This window comes from Mastomys coucha, unplaced genomic scaffold (assembly GCF_008632895.1).
Source record: "Mastomys coucha isolate ucsf_1 unplaced genomic scaffold, UCSF_Mcou_1 pScaffold12, whole genome shotgun sequence".
Classification (NCBI taxonomy): Eukaryota; Metazoa; Chordata; class Mammalia; order Rodentia; family Muridae; genus Mastomys; species Mastomys coucha.
In genome coordinates, this window is record NW_022196894.1 from 41,750,658 (window position 1) to 41,769,520 (window position 18,863).

The 18,863-nt window shown below is 41.1% G+C and overlaps 1 protein-coding gene across 8 annotated transcripts in view; it reads right to left on the reverse strand.

Annotated features, from left to right (window-relative positions):
• Gramd1c (GRAM domain containing 1C) overlaps nt 1-18,863 on the reverse strand; it is an 89,029-nt gene that overhangs the window by 12,562 nt on the left and 57,604 nt on the right. For all 8 annotated transcript variants that reach the window (XM_031363948.1, XM_031363944.1, XM_031363949.1 and 5 more), the window contains 3 exons: nt 15,357-15,489; nt 12,449-12,611; nt 4,550-4,687 (listed from right to left, as the gene is read on the reverse strand). In XM_031363948.1, the coding sequence (XP_031219808.1) occupies nt 4,550-4,687; nt 12,449-12,611; nt 15,357-15,489 (434 nt within the window). The remainder of the gene's footprint in view (nt 1-4,549; nt 4,688-12,448; nt 12,612-15,356; nt 15,490-18,863) is intronic.

The following is an 18,863-nucleotide window of genomic DNA, read 5'->3' on the forward strand; positions in this document are numbered from 1 at the left end:
GCCCCGCTTGCTCCAGCATAATATACTGTAGCTGTCTTCAGGCGCAAACAGAAGAGGGCGGCAGATCTCATTACAGGTGGTTGTGAGCCACCATGTGGTTGCTGGGATCCAAACTCAGGTCCTTCGGAAGAGCAGTCAGTGCTCTTACCTGCTGAGCCATCTCGCCAGCCCCCATGATTTCTCTTTTTAAAAAGCTGTAACATATATATCTCTTATCTACTAATTTCTAAACTGTTAATAAGTTTTTAGAAGACAAAATTAAAGGTTGATTCATCTACTGATTTCTTTTTAAAACCCAAAACCTGTGGAAATGATGGAAACAAGACCATGCATGTAATACCAGAGACAACGAGGCTGAGGCAGAATGATGGGGAGTTTGAGGCTAGCCTGAGCCATAGAAAAAGACTGTCTCGGGGGGTGGAGGGTGGGGGAATCCAAACACAGCAACTCGAATACACCATCACTAAAGAGAAAATGTTGAAAGACATTTGTCATTCTTCAACAACGAGACTTTTGCAGTTGGTGCTGGTGGGGGTCATTCTTCAACAAAAAGACTTTTGCAATGGTGCTGGTAGGGAGACCATGTCACAGATGTTACTGGTTGTTGGGTGACAGAAGTTTAGCTCTCTTCTGCAATTCTCTTGTTATTATGACTAAAACACACTTCACATAGACATTAGCTTTAAACTCAGCAGCATTTGTGAAAATCATTACACGTGAAAGCATCGTAAACTCTATCCAGAGATCTGACTACACAGTGAGCACCATCAGTGGACACACACGGATGATCATTCCCTGGGTCTAACTGCCCCATCAGCCTTCTCATGGCAGGGGCCTGACTTTAATCCTTCTCCTATCGTCACAGAGTTATCTTGAAGATAGAGCCATTCTTGTTCAGTTTCTTTTTTTACAAGCACATGTAGGGGTTTAAGGCAGGGTCAGAAAGCCTTTGAGTTTTCAGAGTTTCATAACTACATTTAAAAGGACAACATCACACACCACAGAATCTACCATTCAGAATGTGCTATAAATATAACATGTTTAGGCATTCATAAAAAAACAATATATCCACTTAATTTCAAAGTACTTTTCAGGTTATGTGGTCCTATGTCAGTCTACCCCAGGAAAACACAAGTAATCCACAGTTAATCGTAAACAGGATCAAAAGTTATCATTGAATCCTGTTACTAAAAGTCTATACTATTAAAAAAAAAAAAAAGCAGAAATCAAGTTCTGACTTCCCATGCATGTTAAACTGGGATTTTTACCACTTTACCAGAAGGCCTACTGAATTACCATTTGTGATAGCATCCTCTGGTTAACATAGTATTGTAAGAATCAGTCCTCAATACTGAAGGAAAGTTCTTTATCAGATAAAACATCAAGAACAAAATTGTAAGAAAATAACAACAGACAAAAAGATACATTATCCCTTTTTATGGTGCTAGTGTTAAAAAAATAAAAAGACAGGATTTGCAGAATGCTTTGTTTTAGTAAACAATTTAAATTGGTGAAACTTCACGCCAATTAGGTGACTGTTATATAAAATCCAAAGGAATAGTGTTGATGATTCTGTGAAAAACTGGAGTCTCTATGCATTGCTGATAGAATTATAAGATGGTGCAATCATAGAATAGAGAACTGGGTAAGCCCCAAAAGAAAATAAAGTTACCCTAAGATGAAACAATCGCTTCTAGACAACTAATACACACTGAGAAGAAATCAAAGTGGGACTTAAGTAGATATCCACATACTAATGGCCTGGGTAGCATTTTTTCACAGTAGCTAAAACCTGTAAACAAGCCATGTGTCATTAATGGATGAATGAATACACAGAATGCAATATTATATATGCATACACAGAATATAATTCAGCCTTTAAAAGACATGGAATCCTGCTATGTGCCCTGTCATGGATGGATAGATTTAAAGACATTATGTTAAGTGGAAACTTCTCAGAAAAAAAAAAAAAGCAAGTGTTTACACATTTATTTATATGGAGTAGCCTGAGTTGTTAAATTTACAGTACAAAAGATGGAATGGTGGTCCCTCGGGAACTGGGGAGGGTCATATGGGGAGTTATCATTTATCGGTTCAGCATTTCTGTTTGGATTGATGAAAAGGATCTGGAGATGCGTGCAGTGATAGCTCCACAACAGTGAATGTCTATAACATCTCTCAACTGTGTGCCTCCTTTACAGCATGCATACTTTATTACAATTTGAAAATCTGAGGAGAAGCCTAAGGAAAGTAAATGTAGATGTTCTTAATACTACTCATGAAGCTTCTCTGCAGGTTTATACTTATCTAAATAAAAAAAAATTCTAAATTGAGTTTTTAATTAGAAGTAATGGCATGCAACTGTAAATAGAAATTAAAGAGACTGCCAACTTAAAAGTTCCTTATTAAAATAAATTAGATCTATGGGGCTGGTGAGATGGCTCAGGAGATGGTTTAGTTATTTTTGTTGCTGTGGTAAGATACCGTGACCCCAAAGCCCCCAGCCACTTGCCTCCTCCAGCAAGACTGAGCAGAGGGCAACTTCCACCTCCTTAAAGTTGCACAAGTTCTGCAAACAGTGACACCAATTGGAGAGCTAGTGTTCAAGTGCCGTTGGGGGACATTTTTCACTCAAACCGTTATAGCGGGTAAAGGTGCTTGACACCAACCCTGCCCATCCAAGATTGGCTCTTTGACCCCCACATGGTGGAAGTTGTCTTACAAGTTGTCCTCTGGCCTCCACTCATGTCATACAACATACACACGCGCACACAGTGGAAAAAGAAGAAGAGACGATGTTGATTCCTGGGTAGCAGGTTCTAAGAATAGCAGTGTGGTTTACAGTCTTTTAGAGAAAAGCATCTTGATTCATTACTACCCGGTAATGTGCCCATAACCGTTCAGACTTTGAAGAAGCTGGAAGCCTTTGCTCCCTAACCCTATCGATGACACCAGAGAGTGGATAGAACCAACCATGCTGAAGCCAGATAGGCACTAGATAACAGGTGCAGCTTTGCTGCAAACTTCACATCCTACCAATTTGTAATAACCTGTGGTGCTTCAAAGCCATAAAAGGGGCATGGCCTCATCAACAGCCATTGGCTAGCAAATACGAAATGAACCATACCTAAGTCTTCACAAGGACCCAGTTCCCCAAAGAGGAATGAATAGCAAAAGTACAAACTGGATTCAGAAGAGATACAGTGTGTTAAATATGAGCCACTGAGCAGAGGGCATCTCCTAGATATTTCATGTTTAATGGAAACTAGAAAAATTATTCTTAAAGCCATGAAACTCATGAGATAATGACAAACCCCCTTGTCAACAGAATCCCTTTGCAACTCTACTGTGAATGAGAGCATTCAGTTTGGATCTGGAGTGCATATGGATATCTTATTGGTGGATATGTACTTGTGCTTTTTCTGAAGGTTCTAATGGTTAACAAAATCCACAGGTTACAAAACTGACCATGTGAAATGGCTTACCTTGTACAAATGTCTCCTGTTACTGCATTCTAATTTTATATGGTTGACTCCCAAAGTTAACAAAGTACCTGGAACCTTTGAGATATATATATATATATATATATATATATATATATATATATATATATTCATTTTAAAACTTACTATGAACTTATTTGAGATAGTTAACAATGTAGAACTTTTATCACATGAGCAGTGAAATTGGTCTGAGAGTGCAATCAGCTCCCTATATAAAAACTATGTTATTATAGGTACTTAGATCAAAGGGGCACAGCTCTGTCTGTCATTTTTCACAAGGGAAACACACATGGGCACCACTATTCAGACTAATTCATAAAACGTACTGGCATTCAAAAGCAACCCAGGCTTCACCCATGTACACCTCCACAAGGGCAATGACCACATGGACTTCCATGCCTCTGCCAAGGAATTACACAGTGTGCATGCTTTGTGTCTAGCTTCTTGGGCTTGACACCATGTCTGTGAGGTTTACTCATGGTTAGGAGCAGTAGAAGCTCACTGTTGCTTGCACTGTTGTATGGTACTCTTTAGTGGAAAGGAGTCATTTGTTAGTCTATTACTGATGGGTGTCTGAAATCATAAATGATGCTGCCATAGGCCCAGTGAGAGGCTTTCAGAGTGTACACGTACCCATTTCTGAGGACTGTGAACCTCAGAATATAATGACCAAGTACAGGGATTCTCAGCTCAATAGATACTAGCAAGCCACTTGACCAAGAAGTTACTTCAGTTTACACTCCACATGCATCCAGTTGTCACAATATGAAGTCCTTTCTAACAGGGTTCAACTAGATTAAGTAGATCCATTAATGAATAACTGCAGAGTTTTCTAAGGGTATAAATCTTATACATTTTTAAGTAGCACTTACCTAATTAAATAATTATATTGGTCACATGTGAATTTAACCAAACATTTAAATCCCGGATTTAAAATCAATGCCTTAAAATCAAATTGTGTCTAACTTCTCCCCAGACAGTATCAGTTCCAACCCTCCAAGAAAAATCCTCCTATATTTGTTATTAGGTAAGAACAGAGGACCAACCTATTATATTTTGAGAATTAGCAAATCTCTGCATAAAGTGTGAGCTAGTGAAGAGCAATTCAAACATTCTCTCAGCACTGATGTGAAAGACACGGTTGATATAAAGTCTTCCTTGAAGATCTTTCTCGGGAATATTTTCTAGAAAAACAAAACACAGACCAGAGAAGAAGAAATTAAGGAGAGATAATTTCAACACTTCGAGGGGAAGGATTTGTTTTGTTTGGGTCTTGATACAAAATGGTTTTTAAATATGATTATTTTACATCAGAAATCTAAAACTATAAATTGGAAACATTTTAAACATAAACATAAGTACTTGACTAAACAAGATCACAATTTTCAATTGTTAAAACCCACACACATATAAACACTTATCTGGAATAAGATCAAAATCCTTCTGTAAGATACCACGCAAATGAATGCTTCATGTATGTGTTAAAAGAAATATCTACCACAGCCGTTTCAAGTCATATCACTGAGTACATTCAGGAAATATGAAGTCTCCAGTGGTTCTACTTGCTGCGTTCGCTAACACATTGGCATGAATGAGCTCACTTGGTTTACTCTGGCTGTCCCGGAGAGGGATCACTATACTCATAGTGTATTCTCAACACCCTGCATTAAAGTGGGAATAACAATTCCTCCTGAGGAGTATTCTTCAAAGCTGAGTAATGTCCAATGGAACAGTACTTGCTCCCCTGGGAACCTGATAGCTAAGCATCTGCTGAAAATGACCACAGCCAACGAACTAGGGTCTGTTCACCTCTGATGTCCCCTGGAAACAGCACGGCCGCCCGTGTTCACCTATACGTCAGACACTGTGCTAGTCACCTTCCAGCACTGACACACCTCAGCCTTACACAGTCCTTTGGAAGAAGTGACATTATCATCTTCCTCTACAGAGGAGGAAGGTGTGGCATGGGAAGAATTGCCAAGATGTCAAGGTCAGGAGTGACTGCTCTGGAATTTGAGTCCACTCTAGCACATAAAAAAGCACCCTTCATTTTACATTGCCAGAAAGAGTTTAACTGAAAAGACTATTAAAAAAAGAAAGGAAAAAAAAAAGAAAGAAAGAAACAGAAGCATGGTATATGACAGAAATAGTGGAAGCAATAATGATTTAATGACAAAGGACAGTGACTAGTTATTATCTCAAGGCTTATTCTCCACTGATACACAATTAAAAAAAAAAAAAAAGCCATGACACAAGCTCCAAACCTCAGCAACCAAGCTCCAAGGGGGATGTGTGCGGAGTCTCTGCCGATAATGACCTTTGGAAACCAGTGTGCTTCAACCAAAGAGAACAGTCTACGAGCCGGAAGAGCAGAACTCTTTCCGGACCGGAAGAGCAGAACTCTTTCCCAACCGTGACTACTTTACTTCCCCTCTCGTTATTGATTTGTGTGTAAAGAATTTACAAACGCCATGCAGATACCGATTTACCCTCTTCTTGTAAAAAACACTATTTATAGGCAAAACGATTCACTGAGATTTCAAAGGACTCCTCCGGTGTAGAAATCATTGCTGAAATTAGGCAATTTGCTAAGGCTCTGTAAGACAGCCTCCCTGCCAGGCTTTCTCTGACACAGAAGTATTATATGTTCATGATAAAGACTCAGATATTCACAATGGAAGCAAACAGCTATAGATTCGGCGGAATTTCTACAGGAAATTCTTTCTACACAAGGATCCAACAAAATCTCTTTAGTCTGCTCTAATCCCCTGTGCCTTCTCACCATTTCTGTTTCTTTGTTATGCTTCTGAACCCTTGATTCCAGAGAGCTGCTCCAGTCATTTTACCTAATGGCCTTCAGTCTGGGCTGGCCTGCATACTTCAAGAATAAACTAGAATAGTGGATGTGGGTAAGGGTGAGGTGCTTTTAGCTCTAGTGCTCAGAGACAACCCTGAGGACTCAGGGCTCCCTAGGAAGCTGGCTTTTGTCTTAGTGGGGTGGGGGACATGTCCCAGAAAGGACTAGCTCACACTCTATAGCAGTGTCTGAGAGCTTCTTTCTCTCTCACATTCCCAACAATACCTGGTGGGGCATTTGTTTGTCTTCTTGATGATAACCGTGCTAACGGGGATGGACATGAAATCTCAATGTAATTATTTTGGGTTGGTTGGGTTGGGGGCGGGGGAGGGGGAGTGTCTGTTTTTTTGAGACAGAGTTTCATATAGCTGGCTTCAAACTTGCTATGTGGCTGAGGATCTAGTTTCCACCAAGAGCTAAGAATGTTGAAGATTTTCATGTGTTTTTATTGACCATTTGTACTTTTTTATTTTTGTAGAGTGGTTGTTGGCTCATTTACCCATTTATAAACTGAATTACTTGCTCTTTGGCTGTTTAATTTTTAAATATTTTCTGGATACTAATTCCTGTTTGACATGGCACAGACCTCCCTCCCGTTTTTTTGTAGGATGTCTTGTCACTCTATTGATTTTCTTTTGCTGTGCAAATTTTTAACAACTGAACATAAGCTGGGCATTAAGTGCCTTTAATCCCCACACTTGGGAGGCAGAGGCAGGCAGATTTCTTAGTTCAAGGCCAGCCTGGTCTACAGAGTGAGTTCCAGGACAACCAGGGCTATATAGAGAAACCCTGTCTCAAAACAAAACAAAACACAATTTAAGGTAATGTGCCCCAAGCTCAGCTGATATTTTCTCTGCACCCAGAAGCAGCCCCTTCTTTCAAGGAGCCCTGACATTATAACTTTTCAAAAGTGAGCTTCTTATTCATATTGAAAATGGAAAGATTACATGTATGTACACTCATCAATATAATATTTTCATGTTTCTCCTAAGTCCTATTAGGTGATAGATTCTGAATTATGACTGATAAAGTGCAATTTGCTATATCAGTATCAGAAATTAATAATATATTCTGCATAGGAATTTGCTGAAGGAAATAAATAAATGAAATAAATTATTCTTGCTTTGGATTTCTCGTTTAAGAAACTTTTGACATTTCAATTTTCTGCAAACAACAATACCAATAATACTGCTGCAGCACAGTAAGTTGGCAGGTGATATTTTTTTAAATGCAGAAAAGACACTGCTCAACTCAGAAGCAGAGTACTATCATCAATATAGAAAAAAATATACTTCTTAAAAAACATCATCTTTGGGACTGGAGAGAGGGTAGCTCTTCCAGAGACTCAAGTTTGGATCCCAGCACCTACACTGGACAGACAGATAACAACCCTCTATAACTCCAGCTCGGAGAGATCCAAAGGCTGACCTACCTCTGTGGGCACCAGCAGTTGCACGCATGTGTGCACACATGCACATATGTGAGTGCATACACACATACACACACAAATGCACATAATTTCAAACAACTTTTTGAAGCATCAGTTTGAAGGTGGCCAGTAGAAATAATTTGCAATGAGACAGATGAATACAGGGGAAATACAGTAACATATGCTACCTGTTGTTTGGAGGATGCATAAAAATGTCCTACATAGTTAAGGATTGAGTTGGGGGGCGCACATTGACTCCCTCCACGCGGCAGTATCCTAATACTTTGTTTTAACTGGTTCTGTGGGGAATGCATGGTTCTAGAGTGAAACAAATGCACACATGCACACGCATACACACACACACACACACACACACACACACACACACACACAATGTTCCTTCCCCAAAATTGTAGCATAAATGTGATAGGGAAGGTAGGGTGGGTTTTTCTCATTTTTCTATCTGATCAAAGTGTTTCATTTTACCAGGAGGGTGTTTATATAATCCTAGCACTCAGGGTGGAGAAGGAGTGCCATGGGAAGCTAAAGGTCTGCCTGAGCTATATGACCAGCTTTTTAGGACAGCCTGGGCTACACAGTCTCAACAAGCAAACAATGACAACTGACAACAGACCTATCCAGTGTTTGGCTTGAAGAGATCTCCACCCAGCAGCTCCTGCTAACCTCCCACATGGATGCCCAACTCTCCCGAGTTGGCCTACTTCGCCTGACTTTCCCCATTTTCTCCATAGTTCATTTCCTGCCAATGTCTTCATCATTTTACAACCTCCAGAAAATTTTAAAAAACCATAGATTCATCACTATACTCATTTGAAAGATCTGATGGGCCTGAGATTTGAAATTCACTTTGGGAAAACAGTGGAAGAACCCAAGTTATCATCTGATGATAATCTGACAAGAAAAACCCAACGCCTTAAAGCCCAACCCAGGGAATATGATGCAGATGCTCACTGCTAAACCGGGCAGATTTTAAGGAGGCACCAGTAAGGAACACAAAGTAACCAGGGCTCGCGTAGTTTTTTCTGTTATTCCTAGATGTGTGTGCAGCTTTTGAGTTTTAATGTTACTTTGCTAGGAATTCAATAACAAAATGAATTTTTTTTATGGATGGTTCTTTTAAGAGTAGGTTTGAACAGAGATAAAATAACTCCTGGTTTTTTTGGTGTCACTTGCTTATTTGGCCACTGGGTGCCACAATAGATCTTCCTCGAGTCCTGGGTTCAGGCAGTACATGACTAATTCATACCCACTCACCCGGACGCATACCAGCAGGAGGTAGTGAAGCCTTGCTACTTATCATTCCAACAGGCTACTACTACACTGACTTCAATGCCAGTGTTCATAGTTTCAAGAAAGACTTCTTATAAAACCTACTGCATAAGAATCACGGGTTATGAGCACTTCAAGAAAGTTGGGAGAAAGTTGTCAGTAAGTTTCCCATAAATTGGGGAATTTGGGTTTTTTTTTGGGGGGGCGGTATTATATTCTCAATGATTCCCTACTTCTCTCCTCCTCCTGCCCTAACCTCCTTGGCAAACTAAGGAAAGAGCAAGAAGCTACCTATGTATCCACAGCCAGCAAGAGTGTCCTCACCAGAAGGCAATTCGGCTGGGCCTGATCTGTAGCTTCTGCCCGGCAGAACTTTGAGGACTTGCACTGCTCTTGTCTGAGCCATGCGGTACCTGCCACAGCAGCTCATGCTGTCTGATATAATGTATAAGCATGGAAGGGGCATACTGGGCAGGCTTGGCATGTGTCGGTCCTGTCTTATGAAGCCCAGGTTCCCTCAGCAGCAGCTGCTGCTCCATGGCTCATCTCCCTCCTTCCTCTTCAGAGGGTGGCTGTCCTGGCAGGTGGGATCATCCTCATTTTCTGCTCAGTCAGCAGCCCTGTTACCTCTGGCACACTTTAAGCAAATTATCCTCTAACTTGGCCGCCATTAGTGTTCAGGGCGCTATTCTGGTCTCTCTGACTTGCTCTTTGCTTCGTTTTTTGTCCTTCCCTATTTTATTACAGTAGGGATATCAGGAAGGATCCTATCTGTTGAGCTTATGCAACAATATAGAGCATGCAATAAAAACAGCAGCTAGAGTGCTGCACATCTGATACTTCTGATACCAAAAGAAGGACTTTCTTTTGGTAGAGACTCTGATTATTAATCATTAGAGTTTGGCTAAATCTATTGGTCTTCTTAAACCAAATAATTTGTTTTATTTTATTTTTTTCAAGTTATTTGGCTTGATGGCAAGTACCCTGACCCACTGAGCCACCTCACTGGCCTCATAAGTTATTTTAAATACCATGCAGAACATTTAAATGTCATATACAATATTATTAGCAGTTTTATTTGTAAAACAAATGTTCAAGTATAGGCTGTTCCTTTAAAAGTGGTTTGTTTCTAGTTGTGTCGCTTGGTGGTTTTGTGGGACTCCAAACAGAAGGAGCGAAGGCTGTTTCTATGCTGTTGCCTGCCCTTGGGAACCTCGTCCTTCTACTGGGTTGCCTCATCCAGTCTTGATATGAGGTATGTGCCTAATCTTACTGAAACTTGATATGCCATGTTTAATTGATATTCCTGGAAGGCCTGCCCTTTTCTGAAGAGACATGGAGAAGTGGATGGCGAAGGGGGATGTGGAGGGGAGGGGCAGGGAGGAGAGGAGGGAGGGGAAACTGGTCAGGATTAATAAAAAATTTAAAATGATTTGAAAATAAATTTAAATTTAAGAATTTCAATAAACACCGACTCTAATAAAAGAGTTCAGAAGTGAAGGTGGAGGTACGATCATGCTTCTGCCTTCAAACTCACCTCTAAATATTTCTCAAAAATATTCTAAAAGGTAACCAAAGTCAAAAGCATGTAATATCACCCATACAGAGTAGAATCATAATTGTTAAGTAACATCAATAAGGTAATCTTTTTTTTATTGTTGGATATTTTATTTATTTACATTTCAAATGTTACCCCCTTTCCCAATTTCCCCCCCAAGAAACCCCCTATCCCATCTTCCCTCCTCCTGCTTCTATGAGGGTGTTCCCCCACCCACCCTACCCTCTCATTCCCCTACTGGGGTATCGAGCCTTCACAGGACCAGGGCCTTTTTTCCCATTGATGCCTGAAAAGGCCATCCTCTGCTACACATGCAGCTGGAGCCATGGGTCCCTCCATGTGTACTCAATAAGGTAATCTTTTAAGCAGGGTTGCTTTCTAGCCACTTTTACTTCCTTTTGGATGTTACACAGTAATTCAAATTAATATTTATCTCAGAATGAGACTGCTTGCTTTCATAAATATATATATACATACACATATATATGCATACATATACATGTGTGTATATATACATACACACATGTATATGCATATGTATATGTATATATATGTGCGCGTATGCATATATATATATATATATATATATATATATATATAATCAGGTTTATAGAGCCTTGGTTGGTTAGTTGGTTGGTTGGTTGAGGCAGGATGTCACTATGTACCTTGGCTAGTCTGGAACTCATTATGTAGACCAGGCTAGCCTTAAACTTACAGAGATTCACCTGCCTCTGCTTCCCAAATGCTGGGATTAGAGGTGTGCCCCACTGCACCTAGCAAATATTCCTTTGGAAAAATAAGAGGAAAAAAACAAGTTGGGAAGTGCTGGCCATGGTACTCATGCCTTTAATCCCAGCCCTGGCAGACGCAGGAAGATCTCTGAGTTCAACAAAACTAAAAAGTGAGTTACAGGCCAGCCACCCAAGACTACACAGTGAGAACTTATCTTTAGTAGTGATAGTAACATTAATAATAATAAACTTGGGAAGTAGTTAAATGAAAAGAAGACTGGAATCAAAGATCTTGCCCTCAATCCAATCTCTGCACAGCTAACTCATACATGTGTTCAAACAAAACCCTCAATTTCTTTTTTTCTATAGGTGGAGGAGAGGTAGACTAAATACAGTCACAATGGGAATATCTTACCTCAGCCTGTTGGAGAGGCATACAGGATTTCTAGTAAGGGATTTGCTTTTCCACTAGTACTGGTCTGTGTCCACTGCATGAAAGTCCTGTATGTGTTGGGGGGGGGCGTACTTTTGTTTGTGTATGTATGCATGTGTACATGTGTCTGTGAAGTCCAGACAACCTTCATTGTGGTTCCTCAGGAAACAGGCACCTTTATTTTCTGAGACCTGGTCTTGCCTCTCATTGGAATCTGGAACATATTGATTATGAGAGGCTGCCAGGCCAATGAGACCAAGGATCTGCGGGTCCCCATCTTCCTGATGCTGGGTTTGTCGTGTGGGTGCTGGGGGTTGAATTCAGGTCCTTGTGCTTGCACTGAGATATTTCACCATGCCCTAACTCCCTCATCCAGAAAGCTTGGAGATCCAAGTCACTCTAATGGAGACCTGCAAACTCCAGGCTCTGAGAGAAGTAAAGATGGAGAGACTGACTAGCTGGTCTCTGTTTTCTACACACATCCATTCCTTTTCTGGTTCTGTGTAGTGTGAGGCTGACACAATCAAATTCTCACTCTGCACACACACACACACACACACACACACACACACACACACACACACCTAACACAAAGGTGAACGTTAAGAAGACATGCCTGGAATTTCGTCAAGATTTAAATTCTTTACCTTCGTCCACAGAATCTGAAGTGCTGCTTTTGTCCAGAGAAAGGTACTCATTCTTATTCAAGTCCAGTGACTTGGAGGGCGCTCTGCTTAACCTCTTTTCTGAAGCTAGTGAAGGACTTTTTCTCACATGTCTCTCACTCTGGGACTCTTCTTTTCCCAATCCCTAAAAGACACACAATTTTGTTTAAAGGTTAAAAAAGCAAAACAAAACAGAACAGAACAAAAAAAAAAAATACCTGATTTGAAGCATAAGTCTTACAGCAAGAACTTTAATATTAAATATGAAGGGTATAGGGTTGAAATGCTGCTTTCAGGATTGAATGCTCCCCTTGATATGTTGGTAGGTAACAAAGGCCTTTCTTCACACAGTGGTGAACGGCAAACATATGAAGAACATCACATAAAAGAGATTCAAAGGAAGCTACCAGCAAGTGAGTGCTGGAGCACAAAGGAAAGGTAGCTGAAGATAACAACGCGATGGAACAATCAGGTCTTTCAGGACAGACAAGGGCAGAGGCCAAACCCAGCTTAGTTTTCTTAGCCAGTACCCACCTCTCTCAAAACCAGGAACTAAAATAGAGATGGAAGGACGGTAAAGAAATAGAAGTCATTTAGGGGTGCAGTGGGGAGAGGAGATTAACTTCACAAGCCCAACTGGTCCTACTACTAAGAGACTACGAGACAGAGATTTACAGTATACCAAAATATGGTATGCATACTTCTTGGGCATGATTAATGAGGACAGGTCATTTCCATAGTAACAGACATACTAATAGATACATACAGTAAATGATGGGCACTAAATGTAAATCTATTGTTACGTTACGATTCAAATAGAACTAACTGTAATCAGTAAGGCAAGTATAAAATATGTGTTAACTATACAGAAAAGTTCCTCTTTGCCCTGTCTTTGTGTACATAGATAAAGAGCATACAAGACATATATCCAGTCCTTCTCTTTTCTGCCATGGAAGATCCTTGCCTAGCACTGAATGGATTCTCAGCTCCAGGGAGAACACAAGTTTTAACCATTGACCAGTCAAGAAGCTGAGTGGTAACTGGGACTCAGGACACAACTTACTAAAGAGTTAGACTACCATATCCAGAGAACTGACTCTTCAAGCAGAGAATGCAGCCAAGGTCAAGACTTGATATATTTGGGAATTACATAGTAGAGAGCAATATGCTTGCCTAGTGGACTCAGAGTTTCTCTAAGAGCCAAGCAAAGCTCCATACTGTAGCTTCTTGCTATCTAAATTTTATTCCCTATTATAGGAATATCGGTAGATACCTATATAAAAAGTAAGGATGCGGCTAGAGAGATGGCTCAGTGGTTAAGTGCACTGGTTGTTTTTCCACAGGACCTGGATTCAATTCCCAGCACCTACATAGTGACTTAAAACTGACTATAACTCCAGTTCCAGGGGACCTAACACCTTCACAAAGATATGTGCAGGCAAAGCACTAATGCACATAAAATAAACTAATTGTTTTAAAAGAAAGAAAAAAAAAAGTAACAGATTGTTGGCATTTGTATTGTTTTTATCTCCAGATAGTTTCCTGTATTTTACAATACTTATTTTATAACAATTTTCCTTTAGAAAACAGTTGTTTCTGATTTTTGCTATTTTTCAATTTGATGAAAGTAAGAAAAAAAAATCAAACAAAGAGAAAAACAGACAACATTTGATAATCTCTAAGACCCGAGACTCACCATAATACTCCTTGGGAAAAATATCCAGGAGTTTGAAAACCTCTGTGAATATTGACAAGAACATGCATTTTTTTTTCTATCCCATTGACTACTAAGGATGGACAACTTCTTTCAGGGACAGAACTAGGACCAGCAGGCTAAGTATTCCAAGAGGGGACACATTAGACAGGAGAGGTAGGAGGACTAAGTGACAGACTGGAGTCCTGAGAACCCAGCCCTTGGTGGACTTTGGCAAATGGATGATGATTCTGCAAGAAGTCCTCCATCTTGTTCCCACCCCTGAGTGTCCCACATACAAAGATTAACTTCCAAAATGACATCCCTTGTGCAGTAGTAGATCCCTAAGTGTCTCTTAGAGCATATGTTTTATAGAAGCAGGCTGATGCAGAAGCATGAGGAAGAGTGGTTGCTAAAGCAAGTGTAGAACTTGGAGGGAGGCCTTACACACCGATAAAACCTATGTCAGTGTTTCCTAAACCTTTACCCAGAGGGGATGCTAGGAGCACCTGAGGGGTCTAAGAAATAGAACTATTGCTAACTACACAGCACAGTCTTTCAATAACAGCCGCCTATGGCTTTAGGAAAACTTAATGAATGCTAGGAATTGTTCTCAGTACTTTCATAACTACTGACTCACGTAATTCTTCTTTTACTCTCACCTTATAGCTGAGAAAACAAAGATGAAGCTTAAGCAGTTAACTTATTTAAATATGGTACCCAGCAGAGGCAGGCTCTGAAGCTCAAATGCTGTTCTAAAATCAGACCAATCCGGCCGCAGGCCCCAAACAGGAAAAGCTGTGTTAAAGCATTCAGCTCTTAGAAGGTGGTCTCTAACTACTTTGTTCTTCACTAAGAAAATAGTTCAGCAGAAAAAAAAAAAAATGGTATGGTGTTTGTGGTGGAAATGCTCTAATGTGCATGGGACCACATTGCTATGCCAGGAAAAGAAAGAATGAAACACAAGAGATTAGTGGTCAGTTTAAAAAGCCAGGAGCCCCTCTGAAGGGGCTGCCACTGGCAGGGGAGACACAGAGTATCAGATAACAGGGACAATGAGCCAGGTGTGTTTGTAAATGCCAAAAGCCCTGTACTAGGGAGAGTGAGGAGAGAGACAACACAGGTTCGAGGTCTGTCCAAGACACATGACAAGACTCCAGTCTTTAAAAAAAAAAATCATGAACAGCAGATACTGACTCTTTTCGGTGAGTTCCCATCCAATGACTCTATTTCTGAAGCTCTGCTAATTGACTCCTGGGTAAAGCTGATGGCCTTGGAGAACTTCTCATCTCCTTCCCCAGAGTCATCCACGCTGCTTCTTGCTGGACTTCTGTAGGAAGCAGGGGTATTACAGAAGCATAAGATCATCTCCACGAAGACAGCCCTTCATCCCTCCCCTCTGAGGAGCTTGCTAGTCTAACGCATCTCAACGCAGAATAGATTATTCAGTTTAATGATAAAGTTAAAGAGACCAGCTAACTAGAAGACACACATTCATATGCAAATCCATACATTTCAGAAACTACTAAGAACGTCCTGAAATACAAGTAGCCCCAGCTGACCCGATGTGAATGGCTTAAGGTTGCACTGTAAAACCACAGAGCTTCAAAGGTTTGGGAAGATGTTTTGAGTTGGTTAACCATGACTTCTAGGAGGTGGAAGCTCCTCATGTCTAAATATAATGGTCATCAGTCAGGCTGAGAGGCAAGGCAGAAAGACAGGAAAACATGGGAATGTTGGAAGGGAATAGGTCCCTTCACTCTGGTTTGCATTTGCTTCCAGCTCAGAGTCAAGGAACTTTAACACAGATAACAAAATCGAGACTGCTGGCAATGAGGCAGGTGTGGTGGTGCACACCTTCGATGCCAGCACCCAGAGGCAGAGGCAGGGGAGTCTCAGAAAGTTCAGGGCCAATCTGGTCTGCAAAAGGAGTTCCAGGAGAGCCAGAGATGCACAACCCTGCTCAAAACAAAACACCTGTCTAGAAAGCTAGCACTAGTTTTTCCTGAATGCATCACAGGTAAGGACATTCAAACAACCAACTCTTTGTGCTGACTTAGGGGGAGAATGGTTATGTCCTGAGGCTTAACTGCGCCACCATTCCTCTCATCTCTAAATCTGAGCAATGCACCACATAAAGTCACATTATAGGTTCTTTTACAAAAGAAAAATTTTAAGGAAAATAAGTAAGCCCATTCATACATTCTTATTTAATTTCTAAAACTTCACTTAACTTTTAAACTATTTTTAATCATTAAGCCTTGTGATGAATTATACCCTTTAAACAGTATAATTTTAAAATGACAGGACCATATATACACATACATTCACTGTAAAGAAAATGACTCATGGCCCTCTTGAGAAGCCCCACACCCCTATCTTATAGGTGTTCTTTTTCCTTAAAGGTAGTTCTGTCTCCCTGCCTCCATTTTTGCTCCCCACCACCACCTTGCGCTTAAATCAAGCATGGACTAGCACCCGTCTTTTTAATCTACTTAACAAACCTGATTTACTCTCACTTGTCCTGAAATTGTTTTCTGTGCTGATGATCCAGGTTTACCAGAGGTCCTGAGTTCAGTTCCCAGCAACCACGTGGTGGCTCATAACCATCTGTAATGGGATCTGATGCCCTCTTCTGACGTGTCTGAAGACAGTCATGGTGTTCTCATATAAATAAAATAAATCTTAAGGGAAAAAAAGCTAAGTAGTATTATATCCCTGTCCTAGTTAGGGTTACTATTGCTGGGGGGGGGGGGGGGGGGGGGAGGATTTATTTGACTTACACTTCCATATCACTGTTCATCTTCGAAGGAAGTCAGGACAGGAATTCAAGCATGGCTGGAACCTGGAGCCAGGAACTGATGCAGAGGCCTTAGAGGAGAGCTGCTTATTGGCTTGCTCACCGTGGCTTGCTCAGCCTGCCAGCCCTGGGATGGCTCCATCCACAATGGACTGCCCCTCCCCCCACACCCATCAATCACTAATTAGGGAAATGCCTTACAGCTGTCTCTTAGGGAGCTAATTTTCTCAGCTGAGGCTCCCTCCTCTCTGATGACTCTACCTTGTGTCAAGTGGACATAAAATAAATAAGATAACTCGGCACAAGCTCTATTTAACTCTGCCCAAATAATGATTGGTAAGCCTGCTACCAGCGCCCTCCTGGATAGGCAGAATGGTGGGGCTCCATGAGGAGCAAGAGCGAGGGGGTTAAAAAAGATCCTTGAAATAGCTCACCAGATGAATATGGAGATCTCAAGAGTTTAAGGAGGGTGGAGGTTAGAAAGGAGGGAGGAAAGGAAAGGAGGGAATGCAAGAATGAGAACAGAGACAAAGAACATGGAAAGCTAAGGAAACGAAGGTTTGAAACGAACTTGCTGTTTTCAGAGGGAGAGGGAGCAAGGGAGAACTGGCCACGAGGATCCTGCCTCATATTTTCCTAGAAAACAGTCACCTGGAGGAGACAAGCCAGCCTCACTGGTGGCCTCCAATGTGTATGAGATACTAGGTCAAGATATGTATTCTTTCCTGCTTCAGAGGCTACAAAGTTCACACGTTGGCAGACACCTTGCAGGCCTTCGGATCTAACTGCCTCGTGTTCACAGATGGGAAACGGAGGCCTTGGGGAATGTCCAAGGGTTTGCCTGAGATATCCCAGCTCCAAAGCAAAATCCAGATCCTACTCACTATCCCCCTAAGGCTCTCTGCATTAGTAAACTGATTTTCTACACTGTTTTGGCACCTAAGGAAGACTAGTAAACTTTATAATGACAGCAGGGTAATGGAAAAATGTGAACTTTACAGGAAAGTTATAAAATATGCATGTGCAGCCGTGTGAAAAAAAGACTATAAAATATTGATGTAAACTGAGACAACGTAGGTTGGAGAAGCAGAATAGGAGACTGCCCAGAGGAGGAAAGCATCTGTGTATGTATTAAGACTTTCAACATATTTACATTATAAGATTTGGAGGGCTGCAGAGATGGTTCAGCGGTTATCCACTAGGCTCCCAACCAAACACCAAGATTTAAAAAAAAAAAAAAAACACCAAGATTTGCTCCTTGGATCTTGGCTTCTCTCGCTTGGCATAATGTTTGCTACAGAATTTTAATGTGTTACCTTTGTTTATTGAGGCTATGGCCTCGATTAACATTGATAAGGTACACATTTTTTACTTGGCCAGTTAGTAAAATATTCACACTTCTTAAAGAACAGCTGTCAAAGTAATCTCTCTACTAATTTCTTTATCACACTGTAGCAGCACATGACCCTGGCATTGCCTTCATCCCCACGGGACTGTCTACTCCTTTTGACTAATGTGGTCAGTGTCTACTGAGTGCCAGGCACATATCACTGTGCTAGACAGCCTTCAAGGGAAAGTCATGAAACCACCCTAACCCTCAGACTGCTCCAGTGTCTCCGGCGAGCTCAGAGATCTCACCAGCCCCTGCTCCCAATCCCTAATAAAAAGGCTTTCTAGAAGCAAATTCTAAGAGTCATAGCCTCATCTTTAACATTTCTTCATCTCCCACACGTGCTTACCAACTTAGCAAATGAGTCTCTTCTCTCCCAACTTGCACTCTACCAACAAGAGGGCAAACCGCACCAAATGATGAGTTCACAGAAATGCAGAATTGAGGCCGGGCGGTGGTGGCGCACACCTTTAATCCCAGTACTTGGGAGGCAGAGGCAGGCAGATTTCTGAGT